Below are 25,626 nucleotides of genomic sequence, written 5' to 3'. Positions count from 1 at the left end.
CCTTCTAGAAGTCTGATCAACTATGGGAAAACTAGAAAATACGAATTAGCATTTTTTTCATAACTTTCATTTTGAAAAATTTCAATCTTACAGAAAAGTGGTAACAATAGTACAATGAGTGGCTGGGTGCCCTTCACCTGCATTAAGCACCCACTTGCTCTCCCCACCTGGGCTCTGCCATCCATCCACCTGCCATCTATCTGTCATCTACCACCCATCTCCCCACTAGGTATCTATGTATCTTCCATGTATGTATGTATATACAGATGCATCTATCTATCCATCCATCCGTCCATCCATCCATCCATATCTGTCACTTCCACTCCCCACTCCCTGAACCATGTGAAAACAAGCTGCAACATCCTGACCCTTCACCCCAGGTACCACAGGTCTCCCAAAGACAAGGAAGTCCTCCTGCATTACTGTGACACCATCACCACACCTAGTAGTTTGACTTGGATACAATAACGTAATATTTCTCTGGTGGACCCAGTTATGTCCTGAGAGCTGCTTGCTGGTCTGGATGGAGGAGCCAGTCCAGGACTGGGAGCCGAGCTGACCGTCCTGCCTTTTCAACCCCCGTCGGCCCCAACAACTCACTCCCCGTGTTCTCTTCATGACAGTGATATTTCTGAAGCGTCAGGAGCAGGTGTCTGCTGGACCCTCTCTGAACCTGGGTGTGTCTCCCCCTCCTCAAGGCAACGGTGTTGGTGAGAACGCTGCAGGGGAGGGTGTGGACCTCCACCAAGACACACGTGGTTGAGTTTGTTCCAAAGCGTTTGTTTAACAACTTATTTTCTCAATCCATTGAAATGTATTTAGTGGTGAGGGGAAGTGAGGGTTTAGTCAGGCAGTTTCTCTAAACTGCCCCAGTGGCATTTAATAAATAACCCTTTCGATTCCTCTAGAACAGCCTTTTCTGGGCCCTTTGGTCTGAGAGCCACGCTGCTCTGATTATCCCAGCTCTATAGTATTGCACCTTCCTTCTCACACTCACAGCCCCTGGTCTTCTTCACTCTGGAAGTTTCTCTGCTCACCCCTCAGTCCCGCCTCTACAGGCCACTTTGATTCCTTGCTCCCTGTGAGCCGAGGTCACCTCTGTGTGGATCCACCAGCCCTGGTCTGACCTGTGCCTTCTGCTCCAGGGAGGTGCTGGCTTCCCGGACATAGGAAGCCTTTGCCATCCAGTGAGCCCGTCTCTCTGGAGGACACCATCTCACCACCTTTCCTCCAGGAGGCCTGGAAAGCCAGTGAGGCGTGTCCCCCACCTTGCCGTGAGCCCCAGGCTCCGACCTCTGCCTGCGGGGCTGGGGGGGGCTGGGGGGGGCCGGGGTGGGCGAGCCCTGTCAAATCTGAAGGCCAAGGGGGAATGTAGGCCCCTCCCACCCCATCCACAGTCAGGACAGAGGGACAGGGCCTGCAGGCGGCCCCCAGGGAAGGAGATGTGGGTTAGCTATAGGTTCAAGCCAGGTGATCAGCCAGACGTGAACCCTTGGAATTGGCCATGAGTCCTAAAGACCCTGGGAGTTGGTGGTGGTGGGGGGAGCGGTTAGCTGCTTTGGCCTGGCAGGCTGGCAGGTGGCCGGTGGTCAGTAGAGTTTCTGTTTATGTCCCTACATGTTGTGTCCCTGCCCACAGCCTTCCAGTGGCCTCTGTCCCCCTAGAACAAATCCACATCCCTAACTTGGTCTTAAGGCCTGTGTGACCTGCTCACTGCCCACCTGTCTGTCCCAGCCCATGCCCTCCTACCACCCCCTCTTGTTGGTCCTCGACAAACCAAGCCGGTTCCTGCCTCAGGGCCTTTGCACGGGATGCTGTGACCTCTGCTTAGAATGCTCCATCCCGATCTTCTCATCACTGGCTCCTTTTCTTTCTCTCTTTTTTTTTTTTAAATGAAATAGCTCTTTTTATTTATTTTTAATTAAATAAAGCCCATTGTGGTGTGTGGGCTTCTCATTGCAGTGGCTTCTCTTGTTGCAGAGCATGGGCTCTAGGTGCGTGGGCTTCAGTAGTTGTGGCGCACGGGCTTAGCTGCTCCGGGGCATGTGGGATCTTCCCGGACCAGGGCTTGAACCCATGTCCCCTGCATTGGCAGGCGGATTCTTAACCACTGCACCACCAGGGAAGCCCCGCACTGGCTCCTTTTCAAACAGGCCTTCCTGACAACCCCAGATTCCTGACCTGGAAGAGTGTACACTTACTTGTCACTTGTTTATTGCTCCCTGAAGAGACTGTGTGTTCCATGAGGGCATCGTGTTAGCGCTGCATCCCTGTGCCGCGCCCAGTGCCTGGCACAGAATCTGTTGCGTGAACGAGTGAATATTTCCTCAAGTGGCCCTGTGAGTTGGCTGTTACCCAGAGGAGGCAGCTGAGGCTCCGAGGTGCTAAAGAGTTTGCTCAAGGTCATATGGCAGATGAGGCAACGAGGGGTGGGCAGAGCAGACCCCCAGCTCTGCTGGTCTCCAGGTCCTTCAGGATTTTCAGGGCAGGACATGCGCCCCCCGCCCCCGCCACCCCTACACTCACACTCGCCTGCTTACCTCTACCAAGTAGATATGAGCTCCGGGCGTCTAGGCCAGCCTTGCCCAGTAGAAACGTCATTAAAGCCACATACGGAATTTAAAATTTTCTAGTAAACACATTAAACAAAGGAAAAACAAACAGGTGAAATTAACTGCAATCACACAGTTTACTGAACTCAATATGTCAAAATCTTATTTTAACAGGTAATTAATGTAAAAATTATTAACGAGAAATTTTATACTCTTCACTTTCATACCAAGTCCTGGAGGCTGCGTGTGTTTTACACTAACAACAGCACATCACAGCTCAGACCGGCCATGCTTCAAATGCCCGATGGCCTTGCGTGGCTAGTGGCTCCTGTCCTGGACAGTCCAGATCTGACGTCAGTTCCTGAAGCTCCCCCAGTGCTCCTTCCCTTAGGTCTTTATTCACAAAATAGCCACAAAACGACTGTGGGCTCATGTGCTATTTAAAACTTCATTGCTGTCTGTGTATTGAAAAAGGAAAATAAAAATGTTTAATAGAGAGTTAAAATCAGCATTGAGAATGCCCTCCCGGGCTGCTGGCTGCCTATTCTCCCTTTCTGGGGAGGCTGGACTGGAAAGGCCTGATCCCAAGCCGGGGCCTGGGGTGGCCTGAGATGACGACTTAATTAACACCCGCCCGGCACTTTTGATCTTCAAGGAGCGGTGCCCACTCAGCTGAGGCTGCTCCTGGATTAAGTGCCCTGAACCAAGAAATCCTTGCCCAGAGATAAAGGGAAATGTGCTGTTTCGTCATTACAAATTGCTCTGAAATCTGCTCTGGCACCCGGCAGAGGCCTGGGTCTGAACGCCCCGCTGGCCCCCACCTGCACCACCCAGACGAAAGCAGCTGGGCGGCTGTGCCCTTGCCTCAGGGCACCGGGCCCTGCACGTGTGCGCAAGGCTGCTGTCTTCGTGGGCAGGAGGCTCAATGGCGGGGGGCAGCCGGGCATGGTAAGGTTATCGGCCCCCACTTTTCAGATGAGAGAACAGACTCAAGGCAGTGCAGGGACAAACCACCTCAAGGCCAAGGTCAAGGGGCAGAGGGCAGCTAGAGCACCTTGGGACTGGGGATCAGGTGGACGTGGGCTCCAGTCCTGATGCCTTCACTGTCAGGTGGCCACATCATCCGGCATGCCTGTCTGAGAAGTGCAGGACAAGCCGGCCTGAGGGTCTCCTCTGGAGCACAGGGAGAGCCCGTCCTGAGCAGCCACGGCCCAGGAGCGACCACCTCAGACAGCGTTCTGCGGCTGTGGGCAGATGCCTGACTTCCTGGTATCTGTCAAATGGGAGGTGGGGCAGCTCTCCACTCTCAGGGGTCACTCAGGGACCGAGGTGCCCAGTACATATTAGTCATGACTCCCACTGTGAAAAAATGATGAGAGTAATAATGGAGCGCCGACTGGTGCCAGGTCCCAGGCAGGCACTGCACAGGGCAGAGCAGGAGTGGGGTGAGGGGGGCTTGTAGGGTGAAATGCTGGCTGCGCACCACCAAGTGCTGGGCTGGCTGACAGGTCCTTACTGAAGCCCCCCGCCCACCACCTCTAAGGAACGGCCAAGGCCCTTCCCTCTCCTCCCAGGGTGCGGGGGCCATGGGCGGTGCCGGAGGGAACCCAGCGAGGGGCAGACGGCCAGACAGTTACCCCAGCTGCGCCGGGAGCCCCCCTTTGCTCCTATTCGGAGCACCTGACTCACCTTAATTATAGGTCCGCGGCACGTCGGGGCGCGCCGGGGACGCCCGAGATAGTCCGGAAGCACCGGCTCCGGGGGCGACCGGACATCCCGGGCAGCCAGGTGCGCCTTCACCGCCCACCGGCACCTCCCCACCCCGACCCGCGGAGCTCCCCGCAGCGCCCCCTTCTTCCGCCAGGGGCCCTCTGGCTGGCCTGGGGGCGCCCGCAGCCTGCCCGGGTCACGTGTCCCGGGTCTGGGGTCCGAATTGTGTGTGTGTGTGTGTGTGTGTGTGTGTGTGTGGCGGGGGCGGGGAGGGGGGCGCACGCGGGGGGGGGGCGCACGCGGGGCGGGGAACTGGCCGGCGGTCCGAGCCGGCCTCCCGCCCTGGGCGGGGATGCCCCGCGGAGCCTGCAGCGCCGCGCCCACGCGCTCACCACAGCCGCCCACGCCTCCTCCGACTCCAATGTATATTTAGCCTCTTTATCAAATGTTTGCAGTGAACCGTGCGAACCGCCTAATAGCGGCTGGAAGTGAAACTCGATTCCCGGATAGAAAGCAGCATGTGACCGCGCCTGAGCTGCAAGGATCGCCGACAGGGGCAGGTGCTGGAGCCCCCACGCGCCCGGCCTCCGGAGTGAGGTCCCCTCTCCCGCCGAGCATCCGAAACCGCCTTCCCACTTAGCCCCCTTCTCCAGAGATGAGGACGCCGGAGTCTGAAACGGGGAGGGGTGTCGGGGAGAGGTGCCAGGGCTGGGAAGTCCACGCGTGCGTGGGTTCTCATCCAAGTTGGTGACCTCTTGGTCAAGACAGTCCAAGGTCTAGGAAACAGCTTCTAGGGATCTATTTCTGCCAGTTTCTTCTGAGGATCCGGGGGGAGGGTGGGGCGGGCTGGGTTGGGGGTCCCTGTCCCACCCCAGGGCAGGCCTTGGTGCGCCAACGCGCGTCGTGCCCCGACTCTCCCCCCAAAACGGCTGTCGCGCGGCTGCACAAGTTTGTGCCACCCTCGCGCAGCCGCTGTTGTCGTGGTCGCTATGACGACGCGCCGCGGTTTTATTTTTAATAGCGGCCAGCGATTAGAAGGATGCCTGCGCCGCCCCCCCGCAGATCTCCAGTCCCGGTGGTGGATGCACCCAGGCCTGCCCCTCTCCCCGCCTAGCTTTGGTTGGCGCTCCCGTAGAAGGCGCCCCCCACCCCCGTTTCCGCGTTCCCAGATCTCCTCCCCTCCGCCCCAAACTCGAACCGAGAGCCCCTGAATTGCCAGGCCGGGATGGGGCACAGAGGGAATCACCCTTCGAGGTTTGCTCAAAGGTGGCGGGACACCCAGGAACCAGCGAGCCTCTGTACAGAGGTTAGAGCCGGAAGGGCCCCTGCCCCCACCCCCCCTGCAATACAAGGTGACCTTTCCTCTTTCATTACCACACCCACTATCAAACCGAGTCCTTTCACCCCAAAGAAGTGTCCTCGGGTCCCCTCTGCCTGCGAGGAATCCGAGGCTCAACCAGACGTGCTGCAGTCAGCAATCAGGATGAGTGAGCCACGGAGGGCTCTGCTCGGGGTGCAGCCTGAGTACTGGCAGTGTGCTTTTGGCGGCCGTCCAGAAACCGTCCAGTGGTCTCCCTCCGAAGCAATGGAGGTCCACCTGGGTGGACAAGGGCTGGCTCAAACGTGCTTTTAAACGATTCCAAGGTTTCCCTAGTTCTGCCTCGGTCATCCTTCATCCTGACCCCTGAAAGCGCGCTTGAGGGGGGAGGTCGCAGGTGGGGCTACGGTAGACGAGGCAGGTGCGTTGGCGGGCTGCAGGTGTGTGGAGGCCAGTGGAAGAGCGCTGGTAGCCCCGGCCCATTGGTAATCGCAGGAGGGGCCCACCCCTCCCCCCAGGAATTTGGGGGAAGGCCCCCCAAGCGCCCACTGGACTCCGCCTTTGAAATGCCAGAGCCGACGGAGCCGAGGATGAAAGACCGCCTGCGGGGCTGCGCCTTTACTGCCTTTGGCGGGAGGGCGGCCGCGGCGGGCAAGGGCCTAATCCACAGGATGGGGGCGTGGGGGTGGAGGGCTAGGGCAGGCGGAATTCTCCTTCGGCCGCCCACCGCTCCGCAGTCTCCTCGCCTCTAACGGCCTCGCCGTCTAGGTTCGGGGTCGCTTGGCACGTCACCCCTCTAGCCGATACAGGGGCTTGTCCGCCCCCTCGAGGGACCCGCCGCCGGGGTGCGATTCCGCCAGGTCTAGGCAGGCGGAATCTACCCAGCCCGGCGCATCGCCCTTTGGTGGCGGGGGAGCCGTCTGGCCCAGTTCAGGCCTCGGCCTCCCTCGCGTCTCTCCCCCGCATCGCTCTGTGCGGCGCCGCGGCCGGAGGTGGCGCTCTGTGCGCCCAGCGGATCCCGGCGCGGGAGGCTCAGACTCCCGGGTGCCTCATGAGCGGCTCTTTTCTTTTCCTTGCCTTCCAACCCCTCGAGTTCCCGGCTCAGGCCGCCGCCCGGCTTTCCACGAGGCAGCGGGGACTTGGAGGATGAGGGGTCCCAGGGTGGGGACGAGGCACGCTGCAGCCCCCTCCTCCGACCTGGGCGCTCTCCCCTCGTGGACTGTGGGTGGAGGCTCCTCAGTCAGACGCCCCAGTCATCGGATTCTGGGCGGGGGCGCGTGGCAGCCGCCAGGTGAGTGCCCCAGACGCACCCCTAAACCCGCCCCACCTCTCACTAGAGACTCACTCCCCCTCCTTTTATGGAGAGGGGGAGGCAGGGGCCCATGATCCAAACCGTGGAAAGAAGCCGGAGCGCCGGGGCGGGGGGCGGGAGGCGGGGGCCGGCTCGCTTTTGCCCTTTTTGGCGTAGCAGTTCTGGGCGCTGCCCTCTGCCGCCGCTGGGGCCCGAGAGAGGCGAGCCGGCGACGGCGGCACTTCTGCGGCGGCCTCCTCCCCTCCCCGTCCGGTGCTGCAGGATTGCAGCTGGCACTGGAGGGTGGGCAAGCTCGAGGGAGGGGTGCGCGGGGAGCCCCGGCGGCAGTGCTCGGGGCCGGGAGCGGGGCCTTGATGGATTTTACTGCCTGCGTGAGCGCGTGTGTGTGCTCACTGCGGCGGCGGCGGCGGCGGCCGGGCCCTGCCCGGCCCGTGCGTCCCCCGCACGCTTCCGAGGTGCGGGTCGTGGGCCCGGAATCCGGGGGAGGCGAGGGGGAGGGGGCGGGGGAGGGGCGCGGCGGCGGCGGCGCTATAACCCCCTCCCCGCCGCCGGCCGGCTCCACACGCGCGCCCTGCGGAGCCCGCACAACTCCGGCGAGCCGGGCCTCCCCGCGCCCCTCCTCCTCTCCTGCCGGCGGCGGCGGCGGCGGCGGCGGCGTCGGCCCTGCGCCCGCCCTCAGGCCCGCGCGGCGAGGCCCCGGGCGGGCGGCGGCTGCCAGGCGGAGCGGCCGCGGGCTCTGCCCGGCTCGGGCCGGCGGAGGGCGGAGCGCGGCGCCGGAGCCGAGGGCGCGCCGCTGAGGGGCGCACGCAGGCCGCCGGGCCGCGCCGTGCTGGGCCGCGCCGTGCCCGGCCGGGCGGCGGCGACTAGAGGAGGCCGGAGGCGAGCGCGGGGCCGGCGGCGGGCGCGCAGGGCCGCCCGCAGCCCGCAGGGAGAGCGCGAGCCCGCGCCGGGCCTGGCCGGGTGTCCAGACAGGTGATGGGTGGTGCGGCGGCAGCGGCTCCAGCCTCGTTCCGGGGTCCCTTTCGGGGCTGACGCCCGCAAATATGCAGAATTACCGGCCTGGTCGCTCCTAGAGCCAGCGCCGGGGAGCGAGCGCGGCGGCGGCCAGCACCGGGAACGCACCAAGGAAGAGGCCCAGCCCCCGCCCTCCGCCCCTTCCGTCCCCACCCCCTACCCGGCGGCCCAGGAGGCTCCCGGCGCGGCGGGCGCGGCGAGCGCGCACTCCCTGCTCCTCCTCCTCGGTGGCGCTGCCTGCCTCTCCGCACTCGCTGCTCGCGCCTGGCGCGCTCCGTCGGCTCCCTGCTCTCCGCGCCACCCTCCTCCGGGCCGCGCTCCCTGAGGGATGGTACTGAATCTCGCCGCCACAGGAGCCCGGCTGGAGCGCCCGCCCCGCGGCCTCGCCACCCCGCCGAGCCGCCAGCGCCTCGGGACGCGATGAGGACCTGGGCTTGTTTGCTGCTCCTCGGCTGCGGATACCTCGCCAGTGCCCTGGCCGAGGTGGGTGCCACCCCCGCGCCCCGTCCTCTCTCCGACTCCCCCTGCGCACGCCCCCTGCGGCCGCTCGCGGGCCGAGGAGCCCGGGCTCTGGGGCTCTGCAGAGCGCATTTTGATTTCTGCTAGCGTGGTCGATTTTTAAATTTTCCCAACTGGGTTCTATTTTCTGCCATGCCTAAGTGTGTCTGGTGAGTTTCCAGCGTGTTGCGTCGCTCTGCCGTGGAGGGACGGAGTGGCGGCTGGATGGACGAGTGGGGAGAAACTTCGGGGGGCGCGGGCTCCTTTCCGAGGAGGGAAACCCGGGGCGCGGCGGACAATGCAGCATCGGGGTGCGGGGAGCGCAGAAGGGGGTGTGTGTGTGAGCCAGCGGAGTCAGGGAAGGTAGAAGAGCCGCCGACAGACAGGTAGGGGCGGTTGCGGCGGGAGCCCCCGGCAGGCAGGGTGGGCAGCGCGGAGCCGCAGACCCAGGTTCCCGGTCCCCATGCCCGGAGGGGCGGCTGGGCCAGCGCAGTCCCGCCCGCCCGGGGCCTGCTTACAGGTGGCTTAGCGAGGCGAGCCGGGGCCGGGCCAGGCGCCCTCGCCCTCCCACCGCCCGCGTCCCCACCCTCAGCCCCCAATCTCGAATTCCGAATCCCCGGGAGCTCTGCTGTGATGAATGACTTTCTACGCCCCGTCGTGGGAACTTAGTGCTTGAGACCCCCCAGCTACCCGCGACTCCCTTTAAAAAGCAGGAAGGAGCGGGGTTGGCGGGGGGTGGGGTGGGGGGGGTGGGGAGGCCGAGTGGTGGGGGTGGTCTGGGCTGGGACCCGGAGCTGTGAGAGGTAGATATTAACCCTTAAGTTCCCTGGCAGCCCCTCCCAGCCGCGGCTGGATTTGGGGCGTCTTAGTCGGCGCTAGGGCCGCGGCTGGGCCGGAGCCCGGGGTGGGGCGAGTGTGTGTGTGTGTGTGCGTGCGCGTGTGTGCAGACGAGAGACCCTCTCCCCCGCAGGTTCGGCCCGGGATTCTGGGTGTGAAATTTAAGCCCCAGGGTGGATTAAAGTGTTAGGGCTGCCGTGACTTTCGTCGCCCATCCGTGACGCATTTCAACTTGATCTTCCTAGATGTTGATTTCACTGTTAGATCAGCAACTCCCTGGGCCCCTCTCTGCCCCAGACCTCTTGTAACCGACACCCCGGGGCGGAGGGGCCGAGTGTTTTTTTTTTTTAATTTAATGGTGGGGAGCGCTTTCTTTTTGCAAAGGGCAGACATGGCTGGGGACGGAGAAATGGGGGTCTCACCCAGCCCCACCCCGGCCTCAGGCTCCAGGGCCCGGGCTGGGGGTCGGGCGGCCTGCGTGCGAGGCGCCCGCGCGCGCTGGGGCGGGGCAACCTCGGTCCGGGGACCAGGCGCTCTGGGCGGCCCGGGCGCTGACCGTGTTGCTCTGCTTGCAGGAAGCCGAGATCCCCCGCGAGGTCATTGAGAGGCTGGCGCACAGTCAGATACACAGCATCCGGGACCTCCAGCGACTCCTGGAGATAGACTCCGTAGGTAAATCGCGCCCCTTCCCTCGGCGCGCTGGGAGGGCGCGGGCGGCGGGCAGGCGGGCAGGCGGTATGTGCGCCCCGCGCCGCCTCCCGCGTCCGGGCCGGGCCGGGCGCCGAGCAGGAGCGCACCGAAAGGTCAGAATCCAATCCCGGGCCATAAAAGCCCAGGCGGATGAGTCAGGAGTTTCTCTTCCAATCACCACTTTCTCTCCCGGCGGCGGCCGAGGGCTGCTCGCTCGCCCAGGGATTGTTTTTGCACTTAAGGAAAATGCCCAGTGTGTCACAGAAAGTTCAGCCGCATAGAGGGCGCCGGCGCCCCGGCCAGGTGTGCGGCCCAGGCCCCGGGCGCCGGTCGGGTAGGCGTGCACCGGTGTCCCCCGGCTGGGCCCCTTTGTCATCCCCGCGAACTTGCCCCGCTCCTGACGTGGGGCTGGGCCTTTGTGGTTGTAGGAGGCCCTTGTCTTTCTGTTTTCATGAGCCAATAAAAAGGCGCGCCTTGGACACATCTGCTGTTTGGGGACTATTTTGGGGCTCCCCCTCAGACTCTGGAGCTGAGCCACTTTACAAAACAGTTTCTTCGACAAGAGGACCCTGAAGCTCTTTTGAGTGGCAGTGGCAGGGTACTGGCCCCAGGTGGGCAAAGGTGGTGAGGGGCCCAGGTTGGCTGGGCCGGGAGCCCGATGATGTTGGGTGGTAGCACTTGGGTGTGGACCAGAGGGAGGCCCTTCCTAGAGGACAAGGATTCTGGCCCACGTTTTTGTGGCAGGAGCTCCAGTGTGAGTTAGCTGGGGAGATGCTCAAATCGGAGAGCTTACTGTTGACGGGATTAAAAGAGTTCCCCAATGAACTTGTCAGATGGAGCCGCTGAAGCCAGTAGGAGTCGGTTGGAAGAATTTTACGTGAAATGAAGATTTTTCTCTCACTGCAAACTTCTCTGAAAAAGGGGGGCGGCGGGGGAATTAAGTAAAATCACATGGTCTAGTCATTTGGAAATTTGTACCTAATTATGGTGGTGGAGAGGCCTGAACTATTTTCATTTCATGCCAAAACCATTTTCCAGCGAGGGCGATGGTTTCTGTAGTTTCTTGACCCAGGAAATCCTTTGGGTGATCCTTATCAGGAAGGGGGTAGAATTTCACTTGGAGATCAGAGTTGGGCCAGGGGGGGATTTTGATCTGGGCTCCTTGATGTGTAACCCTGGGGGGAAGGATTTGGCTTTGGTAAGCCGAGGAAAACACTTGCCTGCGTTCTGCTGCTCCCTGATGGACTGGGGAAAGTGGGGAGACTGGCTCCCAGAGAGGTTTTTTTCTGGCTGGCAGAAGAGAGGCCTGGGAAAGGCTGGGCCTCCTTGCAGGACCAGCTTTGGGTTGCCATTGGGAAATGGGCCATTCACTTTCTGCTGGGGCCATTCTTATTCTGGTCACCGCAGCCACGCCTCTCCCCCACCCCCCACCCATGAATGCTTTTAGCATTGCAGCTCTGGGGTCACGCTGATAGCGTTCCTGACCTGGGGGCTTCTGGGTCCACCGCCTCCTTGGAGGGTCCAAACAGAAAAAGTAAGGGTGCACCAGCCGGTTCTCCGGGCTGGTTTCAAATTGCCCCCTTATAAAAGCCCCCGGGAGCCCGGCTCCCTCCTGCCCCAGGGGGTGGAGAGAGTGGATCACCTCCCCCCCCCACCCCGTCAGAAGATCTGGGGTCTGAGAGTGGGACTCCTAGTGCCTGGGAAACTTTGGGGGTGAGAACATTGGAGGGGCCTCAGGGTCTCCCTTGCTCAGCAGCCATGCCCCTCTGGGACCCTTTGTGATACAAACCCCAAAGTGGGTCTCCTTCATCCTGGTCAGTCCCCCTTTCACAGATATGGAAGCTCTGACCTGAGCTGTTTGCTTCTATAGCTTGTTTTGCGGGGTTGTCGGGGGGGTGTCTCTGCCCCGACTTCTGTTTCCGTTCAACGTGAAGAGTAGAAACGGAGCTGGCTGCTAGGAAAGAAAGGTTGCAAACAGCTGTGGGGTCATTTCTTGGAGGATTAAGCTGCCCTCCAGGCCCAGGACTCCCCACCAGGTCCGGTCAGAGGCCGGTCTGGGGTCAGTGAGGAGGGGGCTAGGTGCGGAGGAGACCCGTTGTTCTGGGTGTCCTTACTCTTCTTTGTAACTCTGAAGGGGTCTCTTTCAGGCTGATGCCCAGGAAGCAGGAAAGAGGCTCCTTTAACAGAGTGGCTCCTCCCAAGTGGGCGGGGCTGTATGATTGGCAGGTGGGGGCGTGGCCTCCTCCCTGTAGCCGGACCTTGTTCCCATTTTACAGGTGAGGAGCTGCGCTGGAGGCCCCGAGGCGGTGGATTCCTGTGCCAGCGCCTGCGAGTTGCAAGCGTGCACGAGGACCGGGCAGTTGGTTTTTCACGTGTGGCCTTTGGGTGGAGAGACCAGCATGTGGTCTTCTAATGGCCAGTAGCGTGAAGTTTGTGGCCTGTGTGTCGGGTGTGCTGAGAGCAGGCCATTCAGCGGAGCTGTGGCGGGAGCTGGGAGCTTTGTTCTCTGAGCAGCCTGGCCCAGCGCCCGTGGTCATTGAGTAACCGATACATAAATATCCCGTCTCGGCCATTAACGCTCCTCCAGGACTGATGGCTGGAGGACGGCTCCCCATCCTTTGGACATGTGTGCATAACAGACAAAAGGGAAAGCCGTTGATTAACTGTTCTGAGAGCAGTTTTAGGGCATGATTCACGCGTGGCCTTCTCTTGGGAGTCCCCACTAGTTGCATCTCGACCTGCGTAAATCAGAGGGCTGCCTCCGCGTCAGCGGGTCCGAGCTGGGCTTCCAGACCACCCATCTCGATGGGGCAGTGGCTGAGCTTGTCTGACCGGGAGCTCTTTCTACTCCTGACTGAGATCGAGTCCCTGGTTCAGGTTTCAGGACAGTCGATGGACTGGGAGGAGGCTGTGTCTTCTCTGCTCATTTTGGGGGGCGAGAGGCCTGGGCGGAAGGCGGTCTGGGTCTGGCCACGGGCCCGCGGGGTCTCCTGCCGGCCACTGGCCTTGCTTGTCCTTCCACGTCTCAGGCCTCAGTTTCCTCCGCGGTGAAGAAGTGGCAGCACCTACTGCACACGGGGTGCTTGGACATCCCAGGAGGCGGCTGTCGCCTGGCTAGAGTGAGGCGCGGGGGTGCAGCCCGGGTTGCTGCCGTTCCATTTTCTCTTAGAAGCTCAGGATGGACCAGCTGCTTCTGGGTTTGGCGATGGCAAGATGGCCACCACCAGGACATGACTCATAATGTCACTTTTTCATGAAAAAATGTTTCTTGTAACAGTTGGTTGATGGGAAATTCTTACTGCATGAGTAGTTCTGTTCTGATCTTATTTTGGGTCTCAAAAAAAATTAGTGGCAGTGGAACATTGAGTCATTTTGAGGGAAGAGCTGGGTTCTCCCGGACGCCGGCATTCAAGGCAGGCGTGTCTTCTGCATTCCCACCGCGTATGCCCCGTTTGCGCTCCGTTTCCGATGAGTGCAGGTTCCGGACTTGTGGGTGTGTGGACAGTCTCCAAGGCCTAGGTGGGCCGGGCACCGAGGAGGGGGCCTCTGGTCTGAGCTGGTGGCCAGGATACCACTGGAGCTTCTTGGGGTGGGGGGGTGGCAAGAGGGGGAACCTTTGTGCAGCTGCTGACTATTGGGGTGTGCCTTCTCGGGACCTGTTGCCCCTGGGTATCTATGGGGGAGGCAGTGACAGAAAGGAGAAGTGGGAAGATCCCCCAGTGGGTCTGGAGGCCAGGGTGGGGAGGTCAAGTGGGACCCACTTCATCCAGGTGCAGGCGCTGTCCTTGGGCTGGGTCAGGCCAGATGGCAGGTGGCAGGACTGTGTCTCTTGCACCCCCTTTCTGGGGGCCCTGGGGACAGAGAGGGTGGTGGTGTGCGTACCGAGGGGACTGTAGCCAGTCCGGAGGACTAGGCCCAGCTGTGACCTTGGCTCTGAGGCCGCTGCTCTGCAGGCCTTAGATACTTGGATGGCAAAGCACTTTCCTTCCTGAAAGCTGTGTCCCCCCGACAGGCACCCAGAGTCCTGACTCCCCACTCCCGGTTCTCGTGTCCTCCTCCTCCTCGCAGTGGGCTAAGTTCAGGGACCAGTGGGGTCTGGCTGAGGCCCAGTCTGGCCTTGCTTCCGACGCCCCTCGAAGGCCAGGATGCTCATCGAGGGTTGGTTTAAGTGAGGGCAGTGGGGGAGGAGACACGTGCAGTGCACAGGTCGCGGCAGCAGCCCCTGCTGGTCCTCGGTCTAGCCCGCTGTCCAGCCCGCTGTCCAAGGTCCCCTGTCCAGCTGGCAGCAGCAGGCCTGTCGGCTCTGGTCTCCTGGGCAGGGAGGGCTGGCCTCGGGTGCCTCCTTACCTGGTTCAGCCCTCACCTGCGCTTCCTTGAGGAGGAGCCGTGGGGCAGGCCGGCTGCAGCCCCTTCCCCACTGGCCTGCGGCTTCGGCTTCGTGGTGACGTGTGTTGGGGACCTCGTGTCAGCTGCGCGGGGCTGGGTGGGACATTGCTAGCAGTTGGGAGTCTCGTCCTGTGCACATCTTGAAGCCCCCCTTGTGGGTGTGGAGGGACCCCGTCTGGTCTGGGGAGGGACGTGCTGCTGGACAGACCCTGGGTGCCCAGGTGTGGGCGGCCGGTCGCTATCTCCTGTTTCTACCTGCAGGGGCCGAGGAGCCTTTGGAGACCAGCCTGAGAGCCCACGGGGGCCGTGGCGCCAAGCATGCACTGGAGAAGCGGCCTGTGCCCATTCGGAGGAAAAGAAGCATCGGTGAGCCCCAGGACTGCTGGGCCGGTGGGGGGCTGCGGGAGGGGCTCTGGGGCCTGCCCTCTCCCCCATTCCCCCAACCGTGGCCTCGGGGGATCCGTCCCTTCTCTTCTCTGTAAAACAAAGGCACAGCCTGCTCAGGGTCCCGTGCGCGTCCCTCCTCCCTGCTCATTGCTGCAGGCCTGGCCTGGGCCGAGAGTTTCCAGGAGGGGGGAGCCGTCATAAATTCCTGAAGTGCCCGGTCTTGTTGGGGCCTGCGCTGGAGACAGCCTCGCTGGAAGACGGGTCGTGTTTAATTCCCAGCTCGTAACGTGGAGCTCACTGTGCTCCCAGCTGCGCTGCAGAGCAGTGGGGACGGCCGTGCTGGGCCTGGTGGGCCCTTCCCAGGGCCCCAAGCCCACTCAGACCTGGTCCCCCGGCCCCCATGCAGGGTTTGTTCCCTCTCGCAGAGCAACCCCGGGTCCGCCTGGTCCCTTTAGGAGTGATTAGCTGGTGGGGGTCTCCTGGGGCCTCAGGCTCAGCCTTGAGGGAAGATCTTGCCCCAGGGGCGCAGCTGGGTCCCGACTGCTGCCCATCCCCCGTGTGACCTTGGGCATGTGACTCCCTCTGTCCGAGCTTTATTTCCTCCAAGAATATGGATTTTATAGCTTTTACCTTTGGGCGTGGTGTGTGGGTAAATGATCCCTAGCTGAGGCCAGCGGGCCCTCCCCGGATGGCGTTTGCCGCTGTGAACGTATATTCCCGTCTCCAAGGCCAGGTGCTCTGGTAGGGCTGCAGGATCCTCGATGGAGGCCTGTTCTGCTGCAGGTGAAAGGAGTGCCTGTGAGCAGAGCTAGGGCTGGATGAAGGTCCCTGGCCCTGGCTCCACCTCTGGCCCTGCCTGGCTGGACTCCCCAGGCCCCTCTAGCCGGTGGGCGCTGTGCGTGGAGCCCCTTCCCCCCCAGCACCCAGCCCTCTTGACTCGGTGGCTCGTCCCTGGAGGCCACTGAGGATGTACATGGTGGGGGCATCTGAGACACCGCCCCCCCCCCCGCCCCCCTGCCCCCTGGCACTGGGGTGAAGGCGGCTGTCCCTGCTCCGTGCTGGCTGCAGGGGTTGTGTGAGCCCCCGGGGTGTTGGGGGATTTTCAGCCCTCCGCCCCCAGGGTGGGCTCCCCACAGCCCCCTTCCCCAGGGTCTCCCCTCCTGGCCCTCAAGCCCCTGCTCATCTCTGGGCCAGTCAGGTGCACCCGTTGGGGCCTGGGGTCTGTCTGCCTCTGCTGGACCGGGGGCTGTGTGACAGGCCCTGTTGGAGGAAGCTGTGGCCCATGGGGATGCTCCTGCCTGGGCGCCTGGGAGCTGCCGCAGCCCTGGGGCTTCCAGAACATTCACCGGGCTCTTGCCTCTGCAGAGGAAGCCATCCCCGCAGTCTGCAAGACCAGGACGGTCATTTATGAGATACCTCGGAGCCAGGTGGACCCCACGTCTGCCAACTTTCTGATCTGGCCCCCGTGCGTGGAGGTGAAGCGCTGTACCGGCTGCTGCAACACCAGCAGTGTCAAGTGCCAACCATCCCGCGTCCACCACCGGAGTGTCAAGGTGAGCTTGGCGTGTCCCCCGGCCCCAGGGGTAGCCCCACCCAGCTGGGCGGCCGGGCATGCTGGTGAGCCGGAGGATGCTCCCGTTTCTCTGACGGGCACACCGAGGCAGGGGGGTGGAGCCGGGGCTTGGGTCATGGTCGGTCACGCGAAGCAAGTTTGGATCTCGTGACGCAGTTGTTTGCCTCACTAACGGGTCTTGCGAGGTGTCCAGCCACTTAGCTGGGAGCTGCCTGACGTCTCCTCCAGGCCCTGGAGAGGTCTCACGGGCACTTTAGTGGGGGCTATGGTGCACGGCAAGGGGCTGGTGGTCCCCTCAGGGCCTCACCCTGCTGGAGACAGGAAGGGAGTGCTGGGGTGGGACCTGGTGGCGGGGGAGGCTGGGGGTCGGGGGGGCTCAGGCGAGGGGCCAGGCGCTCTGCCTGCCATGCTGGACCTCCGTCCCCGTCTGAAATCTGGGAGGGTGCCCCCGTTCCACTGGATGTGTGTGTCAGTGGAGTGCTAGCCAGAAGGGTCCTTCTGGGGGTGCTGAGGTGCTGGGGGCCAGGCCGCACCCCTGTTGCGGGGGGTGTACTCTTGCTTGGAGACCCACAGGCCCCATGGCTTGGGTTGGATGTCCTCGCCGCCCTCCTGGGGCCCCTGAGAGCCAGCACATGGCCAGTGCTTCCCATGAAGCCCTCTCCCAGGCAGGGGGCTGGCCGTGATGACCTCTGAGGGCAGCACCGGGGGCATGCACAAAGGTCAGGCTCACATGACACGTCCAGGAGCTCCTCCGCTGAGTCCTGGGGAAGATTCTGCTTCCTCGGGTCACTGGGCAGCCAAACTGGGGCCTGGCTTTTGGCCCGGTGGCTGGAAGCCTTTCCCGGCCTTGGCCTGCTCCCCTCTGGCTGCACTGGCCTCCCGTGTGGAATGGGTCTGAGGCGCTGGGACTCAGGCTCTGGGACTGTGGAACTCCCGTGGGGGCAGCTGGCCTTGCTATTTGGAGGCAAGGTTCCCTGCTTCTGGGTGTCAGTCTTTCTCTTTTCCAACGGGCAGGGTTGGAGGGAGGCTTCTAGACTGTCTCCTGGCTTCTCCGAAGTGTGGCTGAGGCTGGAGAATTCTGGGGGTGGTTCCTGTCTAGAGGAGGGGCTGTCCCCCCGCCCCCCCCGCCCCCCCGCCGGAAGCTGGCTCTGGGTGGGTCATGATTCCACGTGACCCTGGGGGCGTGGACTTGGCACCTTCCACAAGGAGCAGCCCCGCCCCCTCTCAGCTGGGCCTACAGTGGCAGGGGGTCCATCTTTCCCGGAATGAGGCCTTCGCTTGTGGGGTGCAGTAGAATTCATTTCTCCGCTAGGAATGATTTCAGATCCCCTGTGAGTCAGTGAGTCTAGGCCTGTCAAGCCGGCCGCTGGCCCCTGAGTGAGGTGCGGGGTTAAGGACCCTGTAGCTGGCACGTGAGAAGCACTTTAGACTTGTAACTGGGACTTCACTTGACCTTGGGGACTTGGTCCTCTGCGTGCTTTGGGTGTTGAGTAAGCAAATTCTGCGGCCTGCTGCCCCACGGTCTCAGGCAGACGCTCCCCTTGGGGCCGAGTTGCCCCTGGAGTGCTTGCCTGGGGCGCCGGCTTCTGCCTCAGGGCTCCAGACTCGGGCAGTAGGGCCCCCAGCCCAGCACTGCATCCCCGCTTCCCCCGCTGCTGCCTCTTCCTCAGTTAAAGGAGGAAACTGAGGTCTAACCGCCCTGCCTGTGGGGTCTCTGCCGCCAGCCCGGCCAGCCCGCCTCTGCTTCCTTGGGTCTGCGGGTCCTCGCTTGTGGCGTGTTGGAGGGGTCTTATGAGCCCCAAGAAGCTGGGTAACTGAGGTCTTTCTCTCTTGGGCATGGGGGTGGGGTGCCCAAGATTAGATTGTCCTGCAGGTGGGCTCTGGGGCCTGTCCTTAGGGCGTGAGACAGGGGCTTGGAGGCACAGGGGAGCGGGAAGGGAGTGGGGCTCTCTGCTTGGGGGCTCTAGCCTTTGGGGATCCCCCACTGCTCCCACCCCGGCTTCCCGCAGTGTGAGGACCAGGGCGTGTCTGGTCCTGGGATGGGCATTAACCCCGCCTCTCTGCTCTGGTCTACCCTGAGGGCGGGTGGGTGTGCAGAGCTCCTCGGGGATCCTAGCGGCACAGTGGGTGAGGATGGGTGGTCCATCTCTGCTTGGGCACAGGCCCGGGGCTCCCCCATGGGCCTCCGTCTGCCCAGAGGGCTCAGTTCTGCAGCCAGGGGCCAGGCAGCCTGGCTCCACGTCGGGGGCCCTGCCCCCCTCAGACCCGGTCCCCTTCCTCCGTCTCCTTCTTCAGGGAAGGCATCCCCTCCCTGCCAACCCATCCGAAGGTTGGCAGGAAAACATCCAGCCCCAGACACTGGGGGTTCTGGCAGAGAGGAGACAGAGGCCAGTGGGAACAGGAGGCCCCTTGTGGGGGCTGGCCTGGCCCCCCAGCCTGTCCAGGAGCCCTTCCTGTTCCATTCGGGGTTGAGGCTGAGCAGGGAGGGGGCCCCTGGGAACCCCAGGCTGGGTGCGGTGTGATGGCTGCTGGGGGTCGGTAGGGATGACGCCCTCCGGGTCGTGCACGGTCAGAGGCGCCCCTTATTGAAGGGAGGTAACGGTGAGGTCGGGAGTGGTTGCTCTCCTGAGGCCCAGGTGGCCGAATGGCGCAAGGTGTCCTCAGCTGAAGGCAGCCCCCAGGCCCTGGGTCAGGACATGCTGGGGTCGATGGCCGCCCCCCAGCTCCCCACCGTGACCTCCATGAGGCTTTTTGTGCCCACAGCTCGATGGCGGCCTTGGACCTCCAGGGCCTGCCCTCGGGGTGGCATCTGGAGCGGGCCCCGGCACCCCTGCAGACCCTCCAGCGTTGCCAGGTGGGCAGGGGTCCCGGGGGCCGACTTCCTTGCCCTCTGCTCAATGTGGTCAGCGCTTGGTGTCTTCCCCGCAGTGCAGACCCCGGGATGGGCTGGCAGTGGCTCGGGGTGAAGGAGCAGCTCTGAGTAGCCATGTCCCCACCTACGGGCGAGCCTCCGGACTCTCACACGGTGGAAGTGTGGGGCTGCATTTGCTTTCAGGGCAGCCCATGGGCCAGGCCTCCAGAAGCTTGGACCCAGCTCTGTGGTCATGCCCAGGGTGGTTGTCTGCAGCTCTGCTTTGCTAGACCTCAGGCTTCTGGAAAGTGGGTCTGGCGTGTCCACCTGGGATGTCCAGTAATGGGTCTCTGCGCCCAGTATTGGACTGGGGGTCGCTTTGGGTGGGAGGTCCCAGCGGGGCCCCGTTAGCCATTGCTGTTTGGGGAGCTGGTTTGGGGCTTGGGGGGAAAGCAGTGGCAGCGGCAGTGAGTCTCAGGTAAAGGGCCCCTGAGTCCCTCCCCTCTGGTGGGTAGGGATGCCCTACCCTTGCCCGGGGGGGAGCCCTAGCCGTCAGGGAGGCCAGCACCTTGGAAGGTGGGCATGCCTCTGGGGCCCTGCCCATCGGCCTCAGGCCCTGGAGCTGGGTCGCTTTCTCTGTGCCATTGTGGCCCCTAAGCCGGGCCTGGAGGAGGACCACCTGCCTGTGAGCCAGGTTGAGGTCTGTCGGCCGTGACCCCAGGAGTCGGCCGTGGAGCCCCGGAGCCCTCACCCAGTAGACTCAGGGTGTCCCCCCGGCTAAGCGGTGAGCCCAGGGCCTCTGCCGGTTCCAAGTCCAGGCCTCCTTCCGGCGAAACAAGCCCTGTTCATGCTGCCCCAGTTTCCCCGTCTGTAAAACGAGCCGCTGCTGTGCCCTCTCAGGGTAGCTGTGAGTGTCGTAGACCTGGCACGTGGGGTTCAGCAGATGCTGGTGTTTATTCTGGATGGCACTCTGATAATCTGGGGTGTCCCCTGCAGGGCGTGGCTCTCCCTGGCCCTCCTGGGGGCGTCCTGCCTCATAGCAGCCCAGCTCGGGGGGCCAGTGAGCGGCAGGAACTCAAGGCCATGCTCAGAAGGGTGACGGCATTGTTGGATGGCGTCTCCTGTGGGTCTGCTCCTGGAACATGCGGGTGGGGTGTTCATGACACAGCAGCTCCGTCGTGGGGAATCTGAATGTCAGGTTTTTCAGGTGCAGCCCAGGCTCCCAAGACAAACAGCGGGAAGGAGGGGAGGGATGTGGGGCCCCAATAGGCTCCAGTATGGGTCTGGGGCCCGAGGCAATGGGATGGGGTCCCAAGGGTGTCAGCATCTTGATCTGTGGCCTTGGCTATTGTGCAGGACGCTTTTGAGAATTTAATGCTCACAGCGTGTTCTTGGGGGAAAAAATGTAGCCATTTCCTGGCCAGACAGAGGTGCCAGACCGGCCTGGAATCCTTGCATACCCAGAAGCAGGTGCCACCATAAATTCCTGTTTGTTTTTCTTTGATAAGAAAAACAAGATTTTTCTCTTAAGACCTGAGCAGCTGGTGTCGTGTGCCCTTCACCAAGGGGCCCACGGGGGACAGCGCCGCCGGACCGTGCACTGGTCCCATGGCCGGTCTGTCTTGTGGGTGGCAAGCCCGCCCCCGTGCCTGGGGCCCTGGGTCCTCGTACCTTCCCCGCAGAGGAAACCAGGGCAGGTGCCCAGAAGGTGTAGCCACGTGGCCACGCCGGGCCTGGACGGGGGTCCCCCATCTTCTGGCCTCCAGGCCCTTTGTGAAGGACTGTCCCTGGGCTGGGGGCTTCTGCTCGTGGCCCGGGGTCCCGTTCACGTTAGCCAGCTCTGGACCACGAGCCAGGCTCCCCTGGGGCCTCCACGTGCCCAGGGTGAATGCTGGGTGGGCTCTGCTCCCTTCCTGCCTGTCTCCCCGGGAGAACAGCGAGGGATGGAGTGGGTGTCCCTGAGGGCCATCCCGGGAACTGGGACCCGGGCAAGACTGCAGGGCTGGGCCCGGCCCCACGTTGGGTGGCCGAAGGGTTCTCGTCTGGAGTCTATGACAGGCCAGAATCTGCATCCAGACCGACAGCCTCCCTGTGAGCCCTGAGGGCTGCGTGCGGGGTGGACAGGAGGGAGGGTGACACCCGAGCCGCAGACCACGAGCAGTAGCCCTGTTCCTCAGCTGCTGATAGGCAAGCACACATTGTCCCAGATGTCCCTAAAACGTGGGCGCAAACACCTTCCTTCACCCAGAGCTCCCACCTTGAGTGCATCCCTTCGGGCCTTCTCCTGGCGTGTGTGAGCCCTTTAGGTTTATTTTAAGTTAAAATAGGACCAGGGACTTCCCTGGTGGTCCAGTAGCTAAGACTCTATGCTCCCAATGCAGGGGGCCTGGGTTCGATCCCTGGTCAGGGAACTAGATCCCACGTGCCGCAACTAAGAGCCCACATGCTGCAACTAAAAGATCCTGCATGCTGTAGCTAAGACGCGGGCGCAGCCAAATAAATAAATAAATATTAAACAAAACATGGGACCAAACCGCAAATGCTGCACCGAAGCTTGTTGTTTTCTCCCCGATAGCCCTGCTTTTCCCACTGGGAGGAGCTCAGAGGTCAGCAGTCGGGCTGCTCGCACCCCGGGTGGGGCCCGGCACCTCCCCACTCCCGGGGCCGCGTGCGCTTGTCCATAGCGGGCCGCTGTCTTGGCAGGTGGCCAAGGTGGAGTACGTCAGGAAGAAGCCAAAGTTAAAAGAGGTGCAGGTGCGGCTGGAGGAGCACCTGGAATGCACGTGCGCGAGCGTCAGCCCGAGCCCCGGCCACCGGGAAGAGGAGGCGGGTAAGGGGCGCCGTCCTGCTGCTGCAGCGGAGGGTCCGGAGCCTGGCTTCTGTGGCCGCGTCCGGCGGGCTCGGTGGGTGGATGGGTGGGTGGGGGGAGGCGGGATCGGGGGCTGTAGCCAAGGCCCGTTTACTAAGCTGCACTTGTGGCCTGGGACCTGATGGGGAGGGAGGGAGGTCTGGCCACTCTGCGGGTCCAGTCACCCACCCAGCTGGTGGGGGGAGCGGGTGAGATGTGGCCGAGGAAGGGCCCTGACCCCGGCGGGTGGTGGGCGCTGGCCGTGGCGTTGCCAGTCAGGGTCCTGGCCTCCCCCGGGGCAGCCTTTGCCCAGAGCAGCCCGGCGTCATGACCGCCGTGTTGGGCCAGCTTGAGGGGACCAGGAAGTGTCTCCGTGCCAGCGCCATCGAGTTGTTTTACAGAAAGACAAACACCCCAGGTATTTACGGCTTCAGTTTCCACCCCACAGCCCTCCCTTAGGCCCTCTCACCCTCCCTGCCCTTCTGTCAACAGGAAGGCGTAGGGAGTCAGGTAAAAAACGGAAAAGAAAAAGGTTAAAACCCACCTAACGCGGTCCACCAGGTAGGAGCCGGCCGCCGGCCATGCCGCAGTCCTGGGGTGGGAGGCGCAGTGACTGATCACTCAGCGAATCACCCCGAAGGCGAGGACGCGCCCTGATTGGCCTTGATCCGTCTGCGAGCTTCTGCTGTCTGGCTGGGCTGCGGGTCTCCGCATTCCCATCCCCAACCCCTCCCCTCCCGCTGCTCGGGACACCTGGCCCATGGCTCCCTCCTGCTCCGGGGCCCCTGCTCTGGCTTTGGTCCTTGTTGATTGGGGACGCAAAGGCATCACACAAGCGGAGTGATCTGGGTTCCCTGAGCAGCAGTGGGGTAGCTCTGACGTTTACTCGCTGGGATCACCTCGGACAGGTTACCCACCTCCTTTGACAGATGAAAAAACTGAGGCTTAGAGGGATTACAGATGAAGATTGTTGAAGGCTGAGTAGATCCTGTCTGAAAATGCTTTGTAAACGTACAGGGCTGTTGGCTACTGTGTTGGCAGTTGTGTTTGGCTGCTAATAACATGCCAGAAACAAGGGTTGAGATAAAGTAGGGAGACCAGAGCATGTATGGCAGTCTCAGGGTATCATCAGGGACCCACTTCTTTCCAGGACTAGTGGTGTCTATCCTCAGAGTTGCCTCATGGCCCGAGATGGCTGCCAAAGCTCCAGAAATCACGTTACACTCCAGGCCTGGAAGAAAGATTATGGTGGGGACTGGGGACAATGGTGAAAGGACCCAGTGACTTTTGCTTTGATCTCATTGGCCACCTCTCTGCTGTAAGGGGGCCTGGGAAAGGTGGTCTTTCAGAGGGGCTCCCCAGGAGAAAGTGGTTGTGGGCAACCACGGAGGAGGCAGTTTTAAGCCTTCCTGGTCCTTCGTGTTGGCCTGTCTGGCTCTGCAGAGCCTGGTCCTTTCTTCTGGGCATGTGGGAGCCCATGGCATCCAAAACAAATAGTTGTGAGAGGAATTCTTGGAGACAGGTGCCCGGGAGCCCAGGCTCCAGCTGAGTGATGTGTGACTGCAGAACGCTGCGAGGTCAGGAGTTTCTGAGTCCCGCAGGTCACGTCCGTTCAGGAGGATCCTCTGGGGAGGAAAGGTCCACGTGGACAGATCTTGAAGCAGCCCCAAAACGACTGCTCAGCCTTGGCTTTTGGGTCCCCAGGGTGTGGTGCAGGGGCTGGTTTTATACCTGCCTGTGCTGCCAAGTTTATGACCACTGGGCTTAGCCTCCAGGGGCTAGCTGATGATTGATACCCCAAAGGGAGGGGCAGGCGTCCCTGCCTCCCTGCTAGCGTTCAGGCTGTGGGCATGTGGTGGTACAAGTGTTGGGATGAGCAACAGACAGGCGACGTAGGGTGGGGAAGAGCTGCTCTTAGCTCAGCTCAGTGTAGCTCTGCCTGGTCACAGAGACCCCTCTGTCTTGCTGGTGGCATCCATCCTCAGGGTTGCCTCATGGCCCAAGATGGCTGCAGGATCTCCAGAAATCACATCAAGCTGTAGGCTGGAAGAAAGAAGAAGGTGAGGAGACAGGCATAAGAACCTTTCTGGGCCTCAGTTTTCCCTATCTGTACAATGGGAGAATGGGGTTAGCTATGAAGCTGTGTACTGTGAGATCCCAAGAGCCTAGTCCCAATTCTGGTCAGGATGTTACAGAAAGGGTAATGAGGCATATTTGATTTGAAAATTTTAATAAAAGCTCTGAATCCTACGACTTGCCACGAGGCGTGTGTGTGTGTGTGTGTGTGTGTGTGTGCGCGCGCGTGTGCGCGCGCATGTGCGTGCGTGCACACCCCTGATTGGCTTAAATGTTTCACACAATCGACGTCACTCAGCGGTGTGTGTGCTCGTGGCCTCTCAGCGTCTGTCTCTCCCCTCTGCCTGCAGATGTGAGGTGAGGATCAGCCAGCAGCCCTTTTCCGGGACACGGATGTACATGGCGTGTTACATTCCTGAACCTACTATGTACGGTGCTTATTGCCAGCGTGGTCTTTGTTCTCCTCCGTGAAAACTGTCTCCATGCACACTCTGGAGAACAAAGAGACAGTATACGTTGTTTATGTGACATCAAAGCAAGTATTGTAGCACTCGGTGAAACAATAAGAAGCTTCCTTGTCAAAAAAAAGAGAGCAAACAAAACCACGAAACATGACAAACAAAACTCACTCACAAAAATATCTAAACATTTGCCGGAATGGAGGGACGCCCCGAGGGATGGAAGTGACAGACGTCTCGGCAGACTGGATCTCTTTCCAGGGTGGTCACAGGTGCTTTGGCCAAGGACACAGAGCCTGCTTTCTGAAGGCTGCGATCGGATGCCGCCGGGCTCTGCAGGGGCACGCAGGAGCCAGGAATGTCTCGGAAACCACATCTCCTTGCTGTAGTGTTTAAGTCTATACAGAAACCTTCCTGAGAGCCTTAAGTGGATTTTTTTTTACACCATAAAGTGATTATTAAGCTTTCCTTTCTACTCTTTGCCTAGCTTTTTTTTTTTTTTTTTTTTTTTTAATTATCTCTTGGATGACATTTACACCGATAACACCAGGCTGCAGTAACAGTCAGGACGGTGGGACGGTACCTTTCCTAGCAGGATGCAAACAAATGAGATGTATTAAAATAAACATGGTATACCCACCTATGCATCATTTCCTAAATGTTTCTGCCTTCACGTGTTTCTTCCTTGCCCCACTTTACTCACTTTTTAATTTAAGCCATTTCGAGAGAACTGCGTGAACCAATCACATGCCGTCCCCAAGCCTCTTGCCCTGAGTCCCTCCCACCTGCTGCGGCCAGGCCTGGGGATGTGGCTTTCCGGAGTGGCTGCCCAGGGTTGCTCCCTGCTGCTGCCGCTGGTGTTTGGACAGAACCTAAACTCTTTATTTTTGGTAAGATGTTACGCTTTACGTGTATTCAACAGAAATTATGTGTGCGTGTTGTTTTTTTGATTTTGTTTTTTTGTAAAGGTGAAGTTTGTATTTTTGTCTAATATTACCAGTTTTATATACCTGAGAGCCTGCCATGTTTTTTTTTGAACCAAAAGGAAAAAAACAAACCCACCAACAAAATGCATACATGTGAAAAGCATTTGTGGCCACGTTTTTCTAGTTGCGT

The 25,626-nt window shown here is 61.4% G+C and overlaps 1 protein-coding gene across 4 annotated transcripts; it reads left to right on the top strand.

Annotated features, from left to right (window-relative positions):
* Positions 1 to 7,040: 7,040 nt before the first annotated feature.
* Positions 7,041 to 25,149, top strand: PDGFA (platelet derived growth factor subunit A). 4 transcript variants are annotated; one of them, XM_089895471.1, is made up of 8 exons: positions 7,041 to 7,174; positions 8,260 to 8,389; positions 9,817 to 9,913; positions 14,579 to 14,683; positions 16,070 to 16,257; positions 21,832 to 21,958; positions 22,469 to 22,537; positions 24,403 to 25,149. In XM_089895471.1, the coding sequence occupies exons 2-7, from the start codon at positions 8,327 to 8,329 to the stop codon at positions 22,522 to 22,524; spliced, it is 636 nt and encodes a 211-aa protein (XP_089751597.1). In that variant the 5' UTR covers positions 7,041 to 7,174; positions 8,260 to 8,326; the 3' UTR covers positions 22,525 to 22,537; positions 24,403 to 25,149. The 4 variants fall into 4 exon arrangements, 3 of the variants coding, with proteins under 3 accessions (XP_089751597.1, XP_089751596.1, XP_089751595.1); XM_089895470.1 differs by lacking the exon at positions 7,041 to 7,174 and adding an exon at positions 7,674 to 7,864; XR_016387703.1 differs by lacking the exons at positions 7,041 to 7,174; positions 22,469 to 22,537 and adding an exon at positions 22,279 to 22,394 and having other exon boundaries at positions 8,212 to 8,389.
* Positions 25,150 to 25,626: the final 477 nt, after the last annotated feature.

The sequence above is a fragment of the Delphinapterus leucas genome, chromosome 15 (genome assembly GCF_059928025.1).
Source record: "Delphinapterus leucas isolate spDelLeu-1000000601 "Yukka" chromosome 15, BTC_Dleu_Yukka2, whole genome shotgun sequence".
NCBI classification, from domain to species: domain Eukaryota; kingdom Metazoa; phylum Chordata; class Mammalia; order Artiodactyla; family Monodontidae; genus Delphinapterus; species Delphinapterus leucas.
This window is presented reverse-complemented; position numbering and strand designations above follow the sequence as displayed.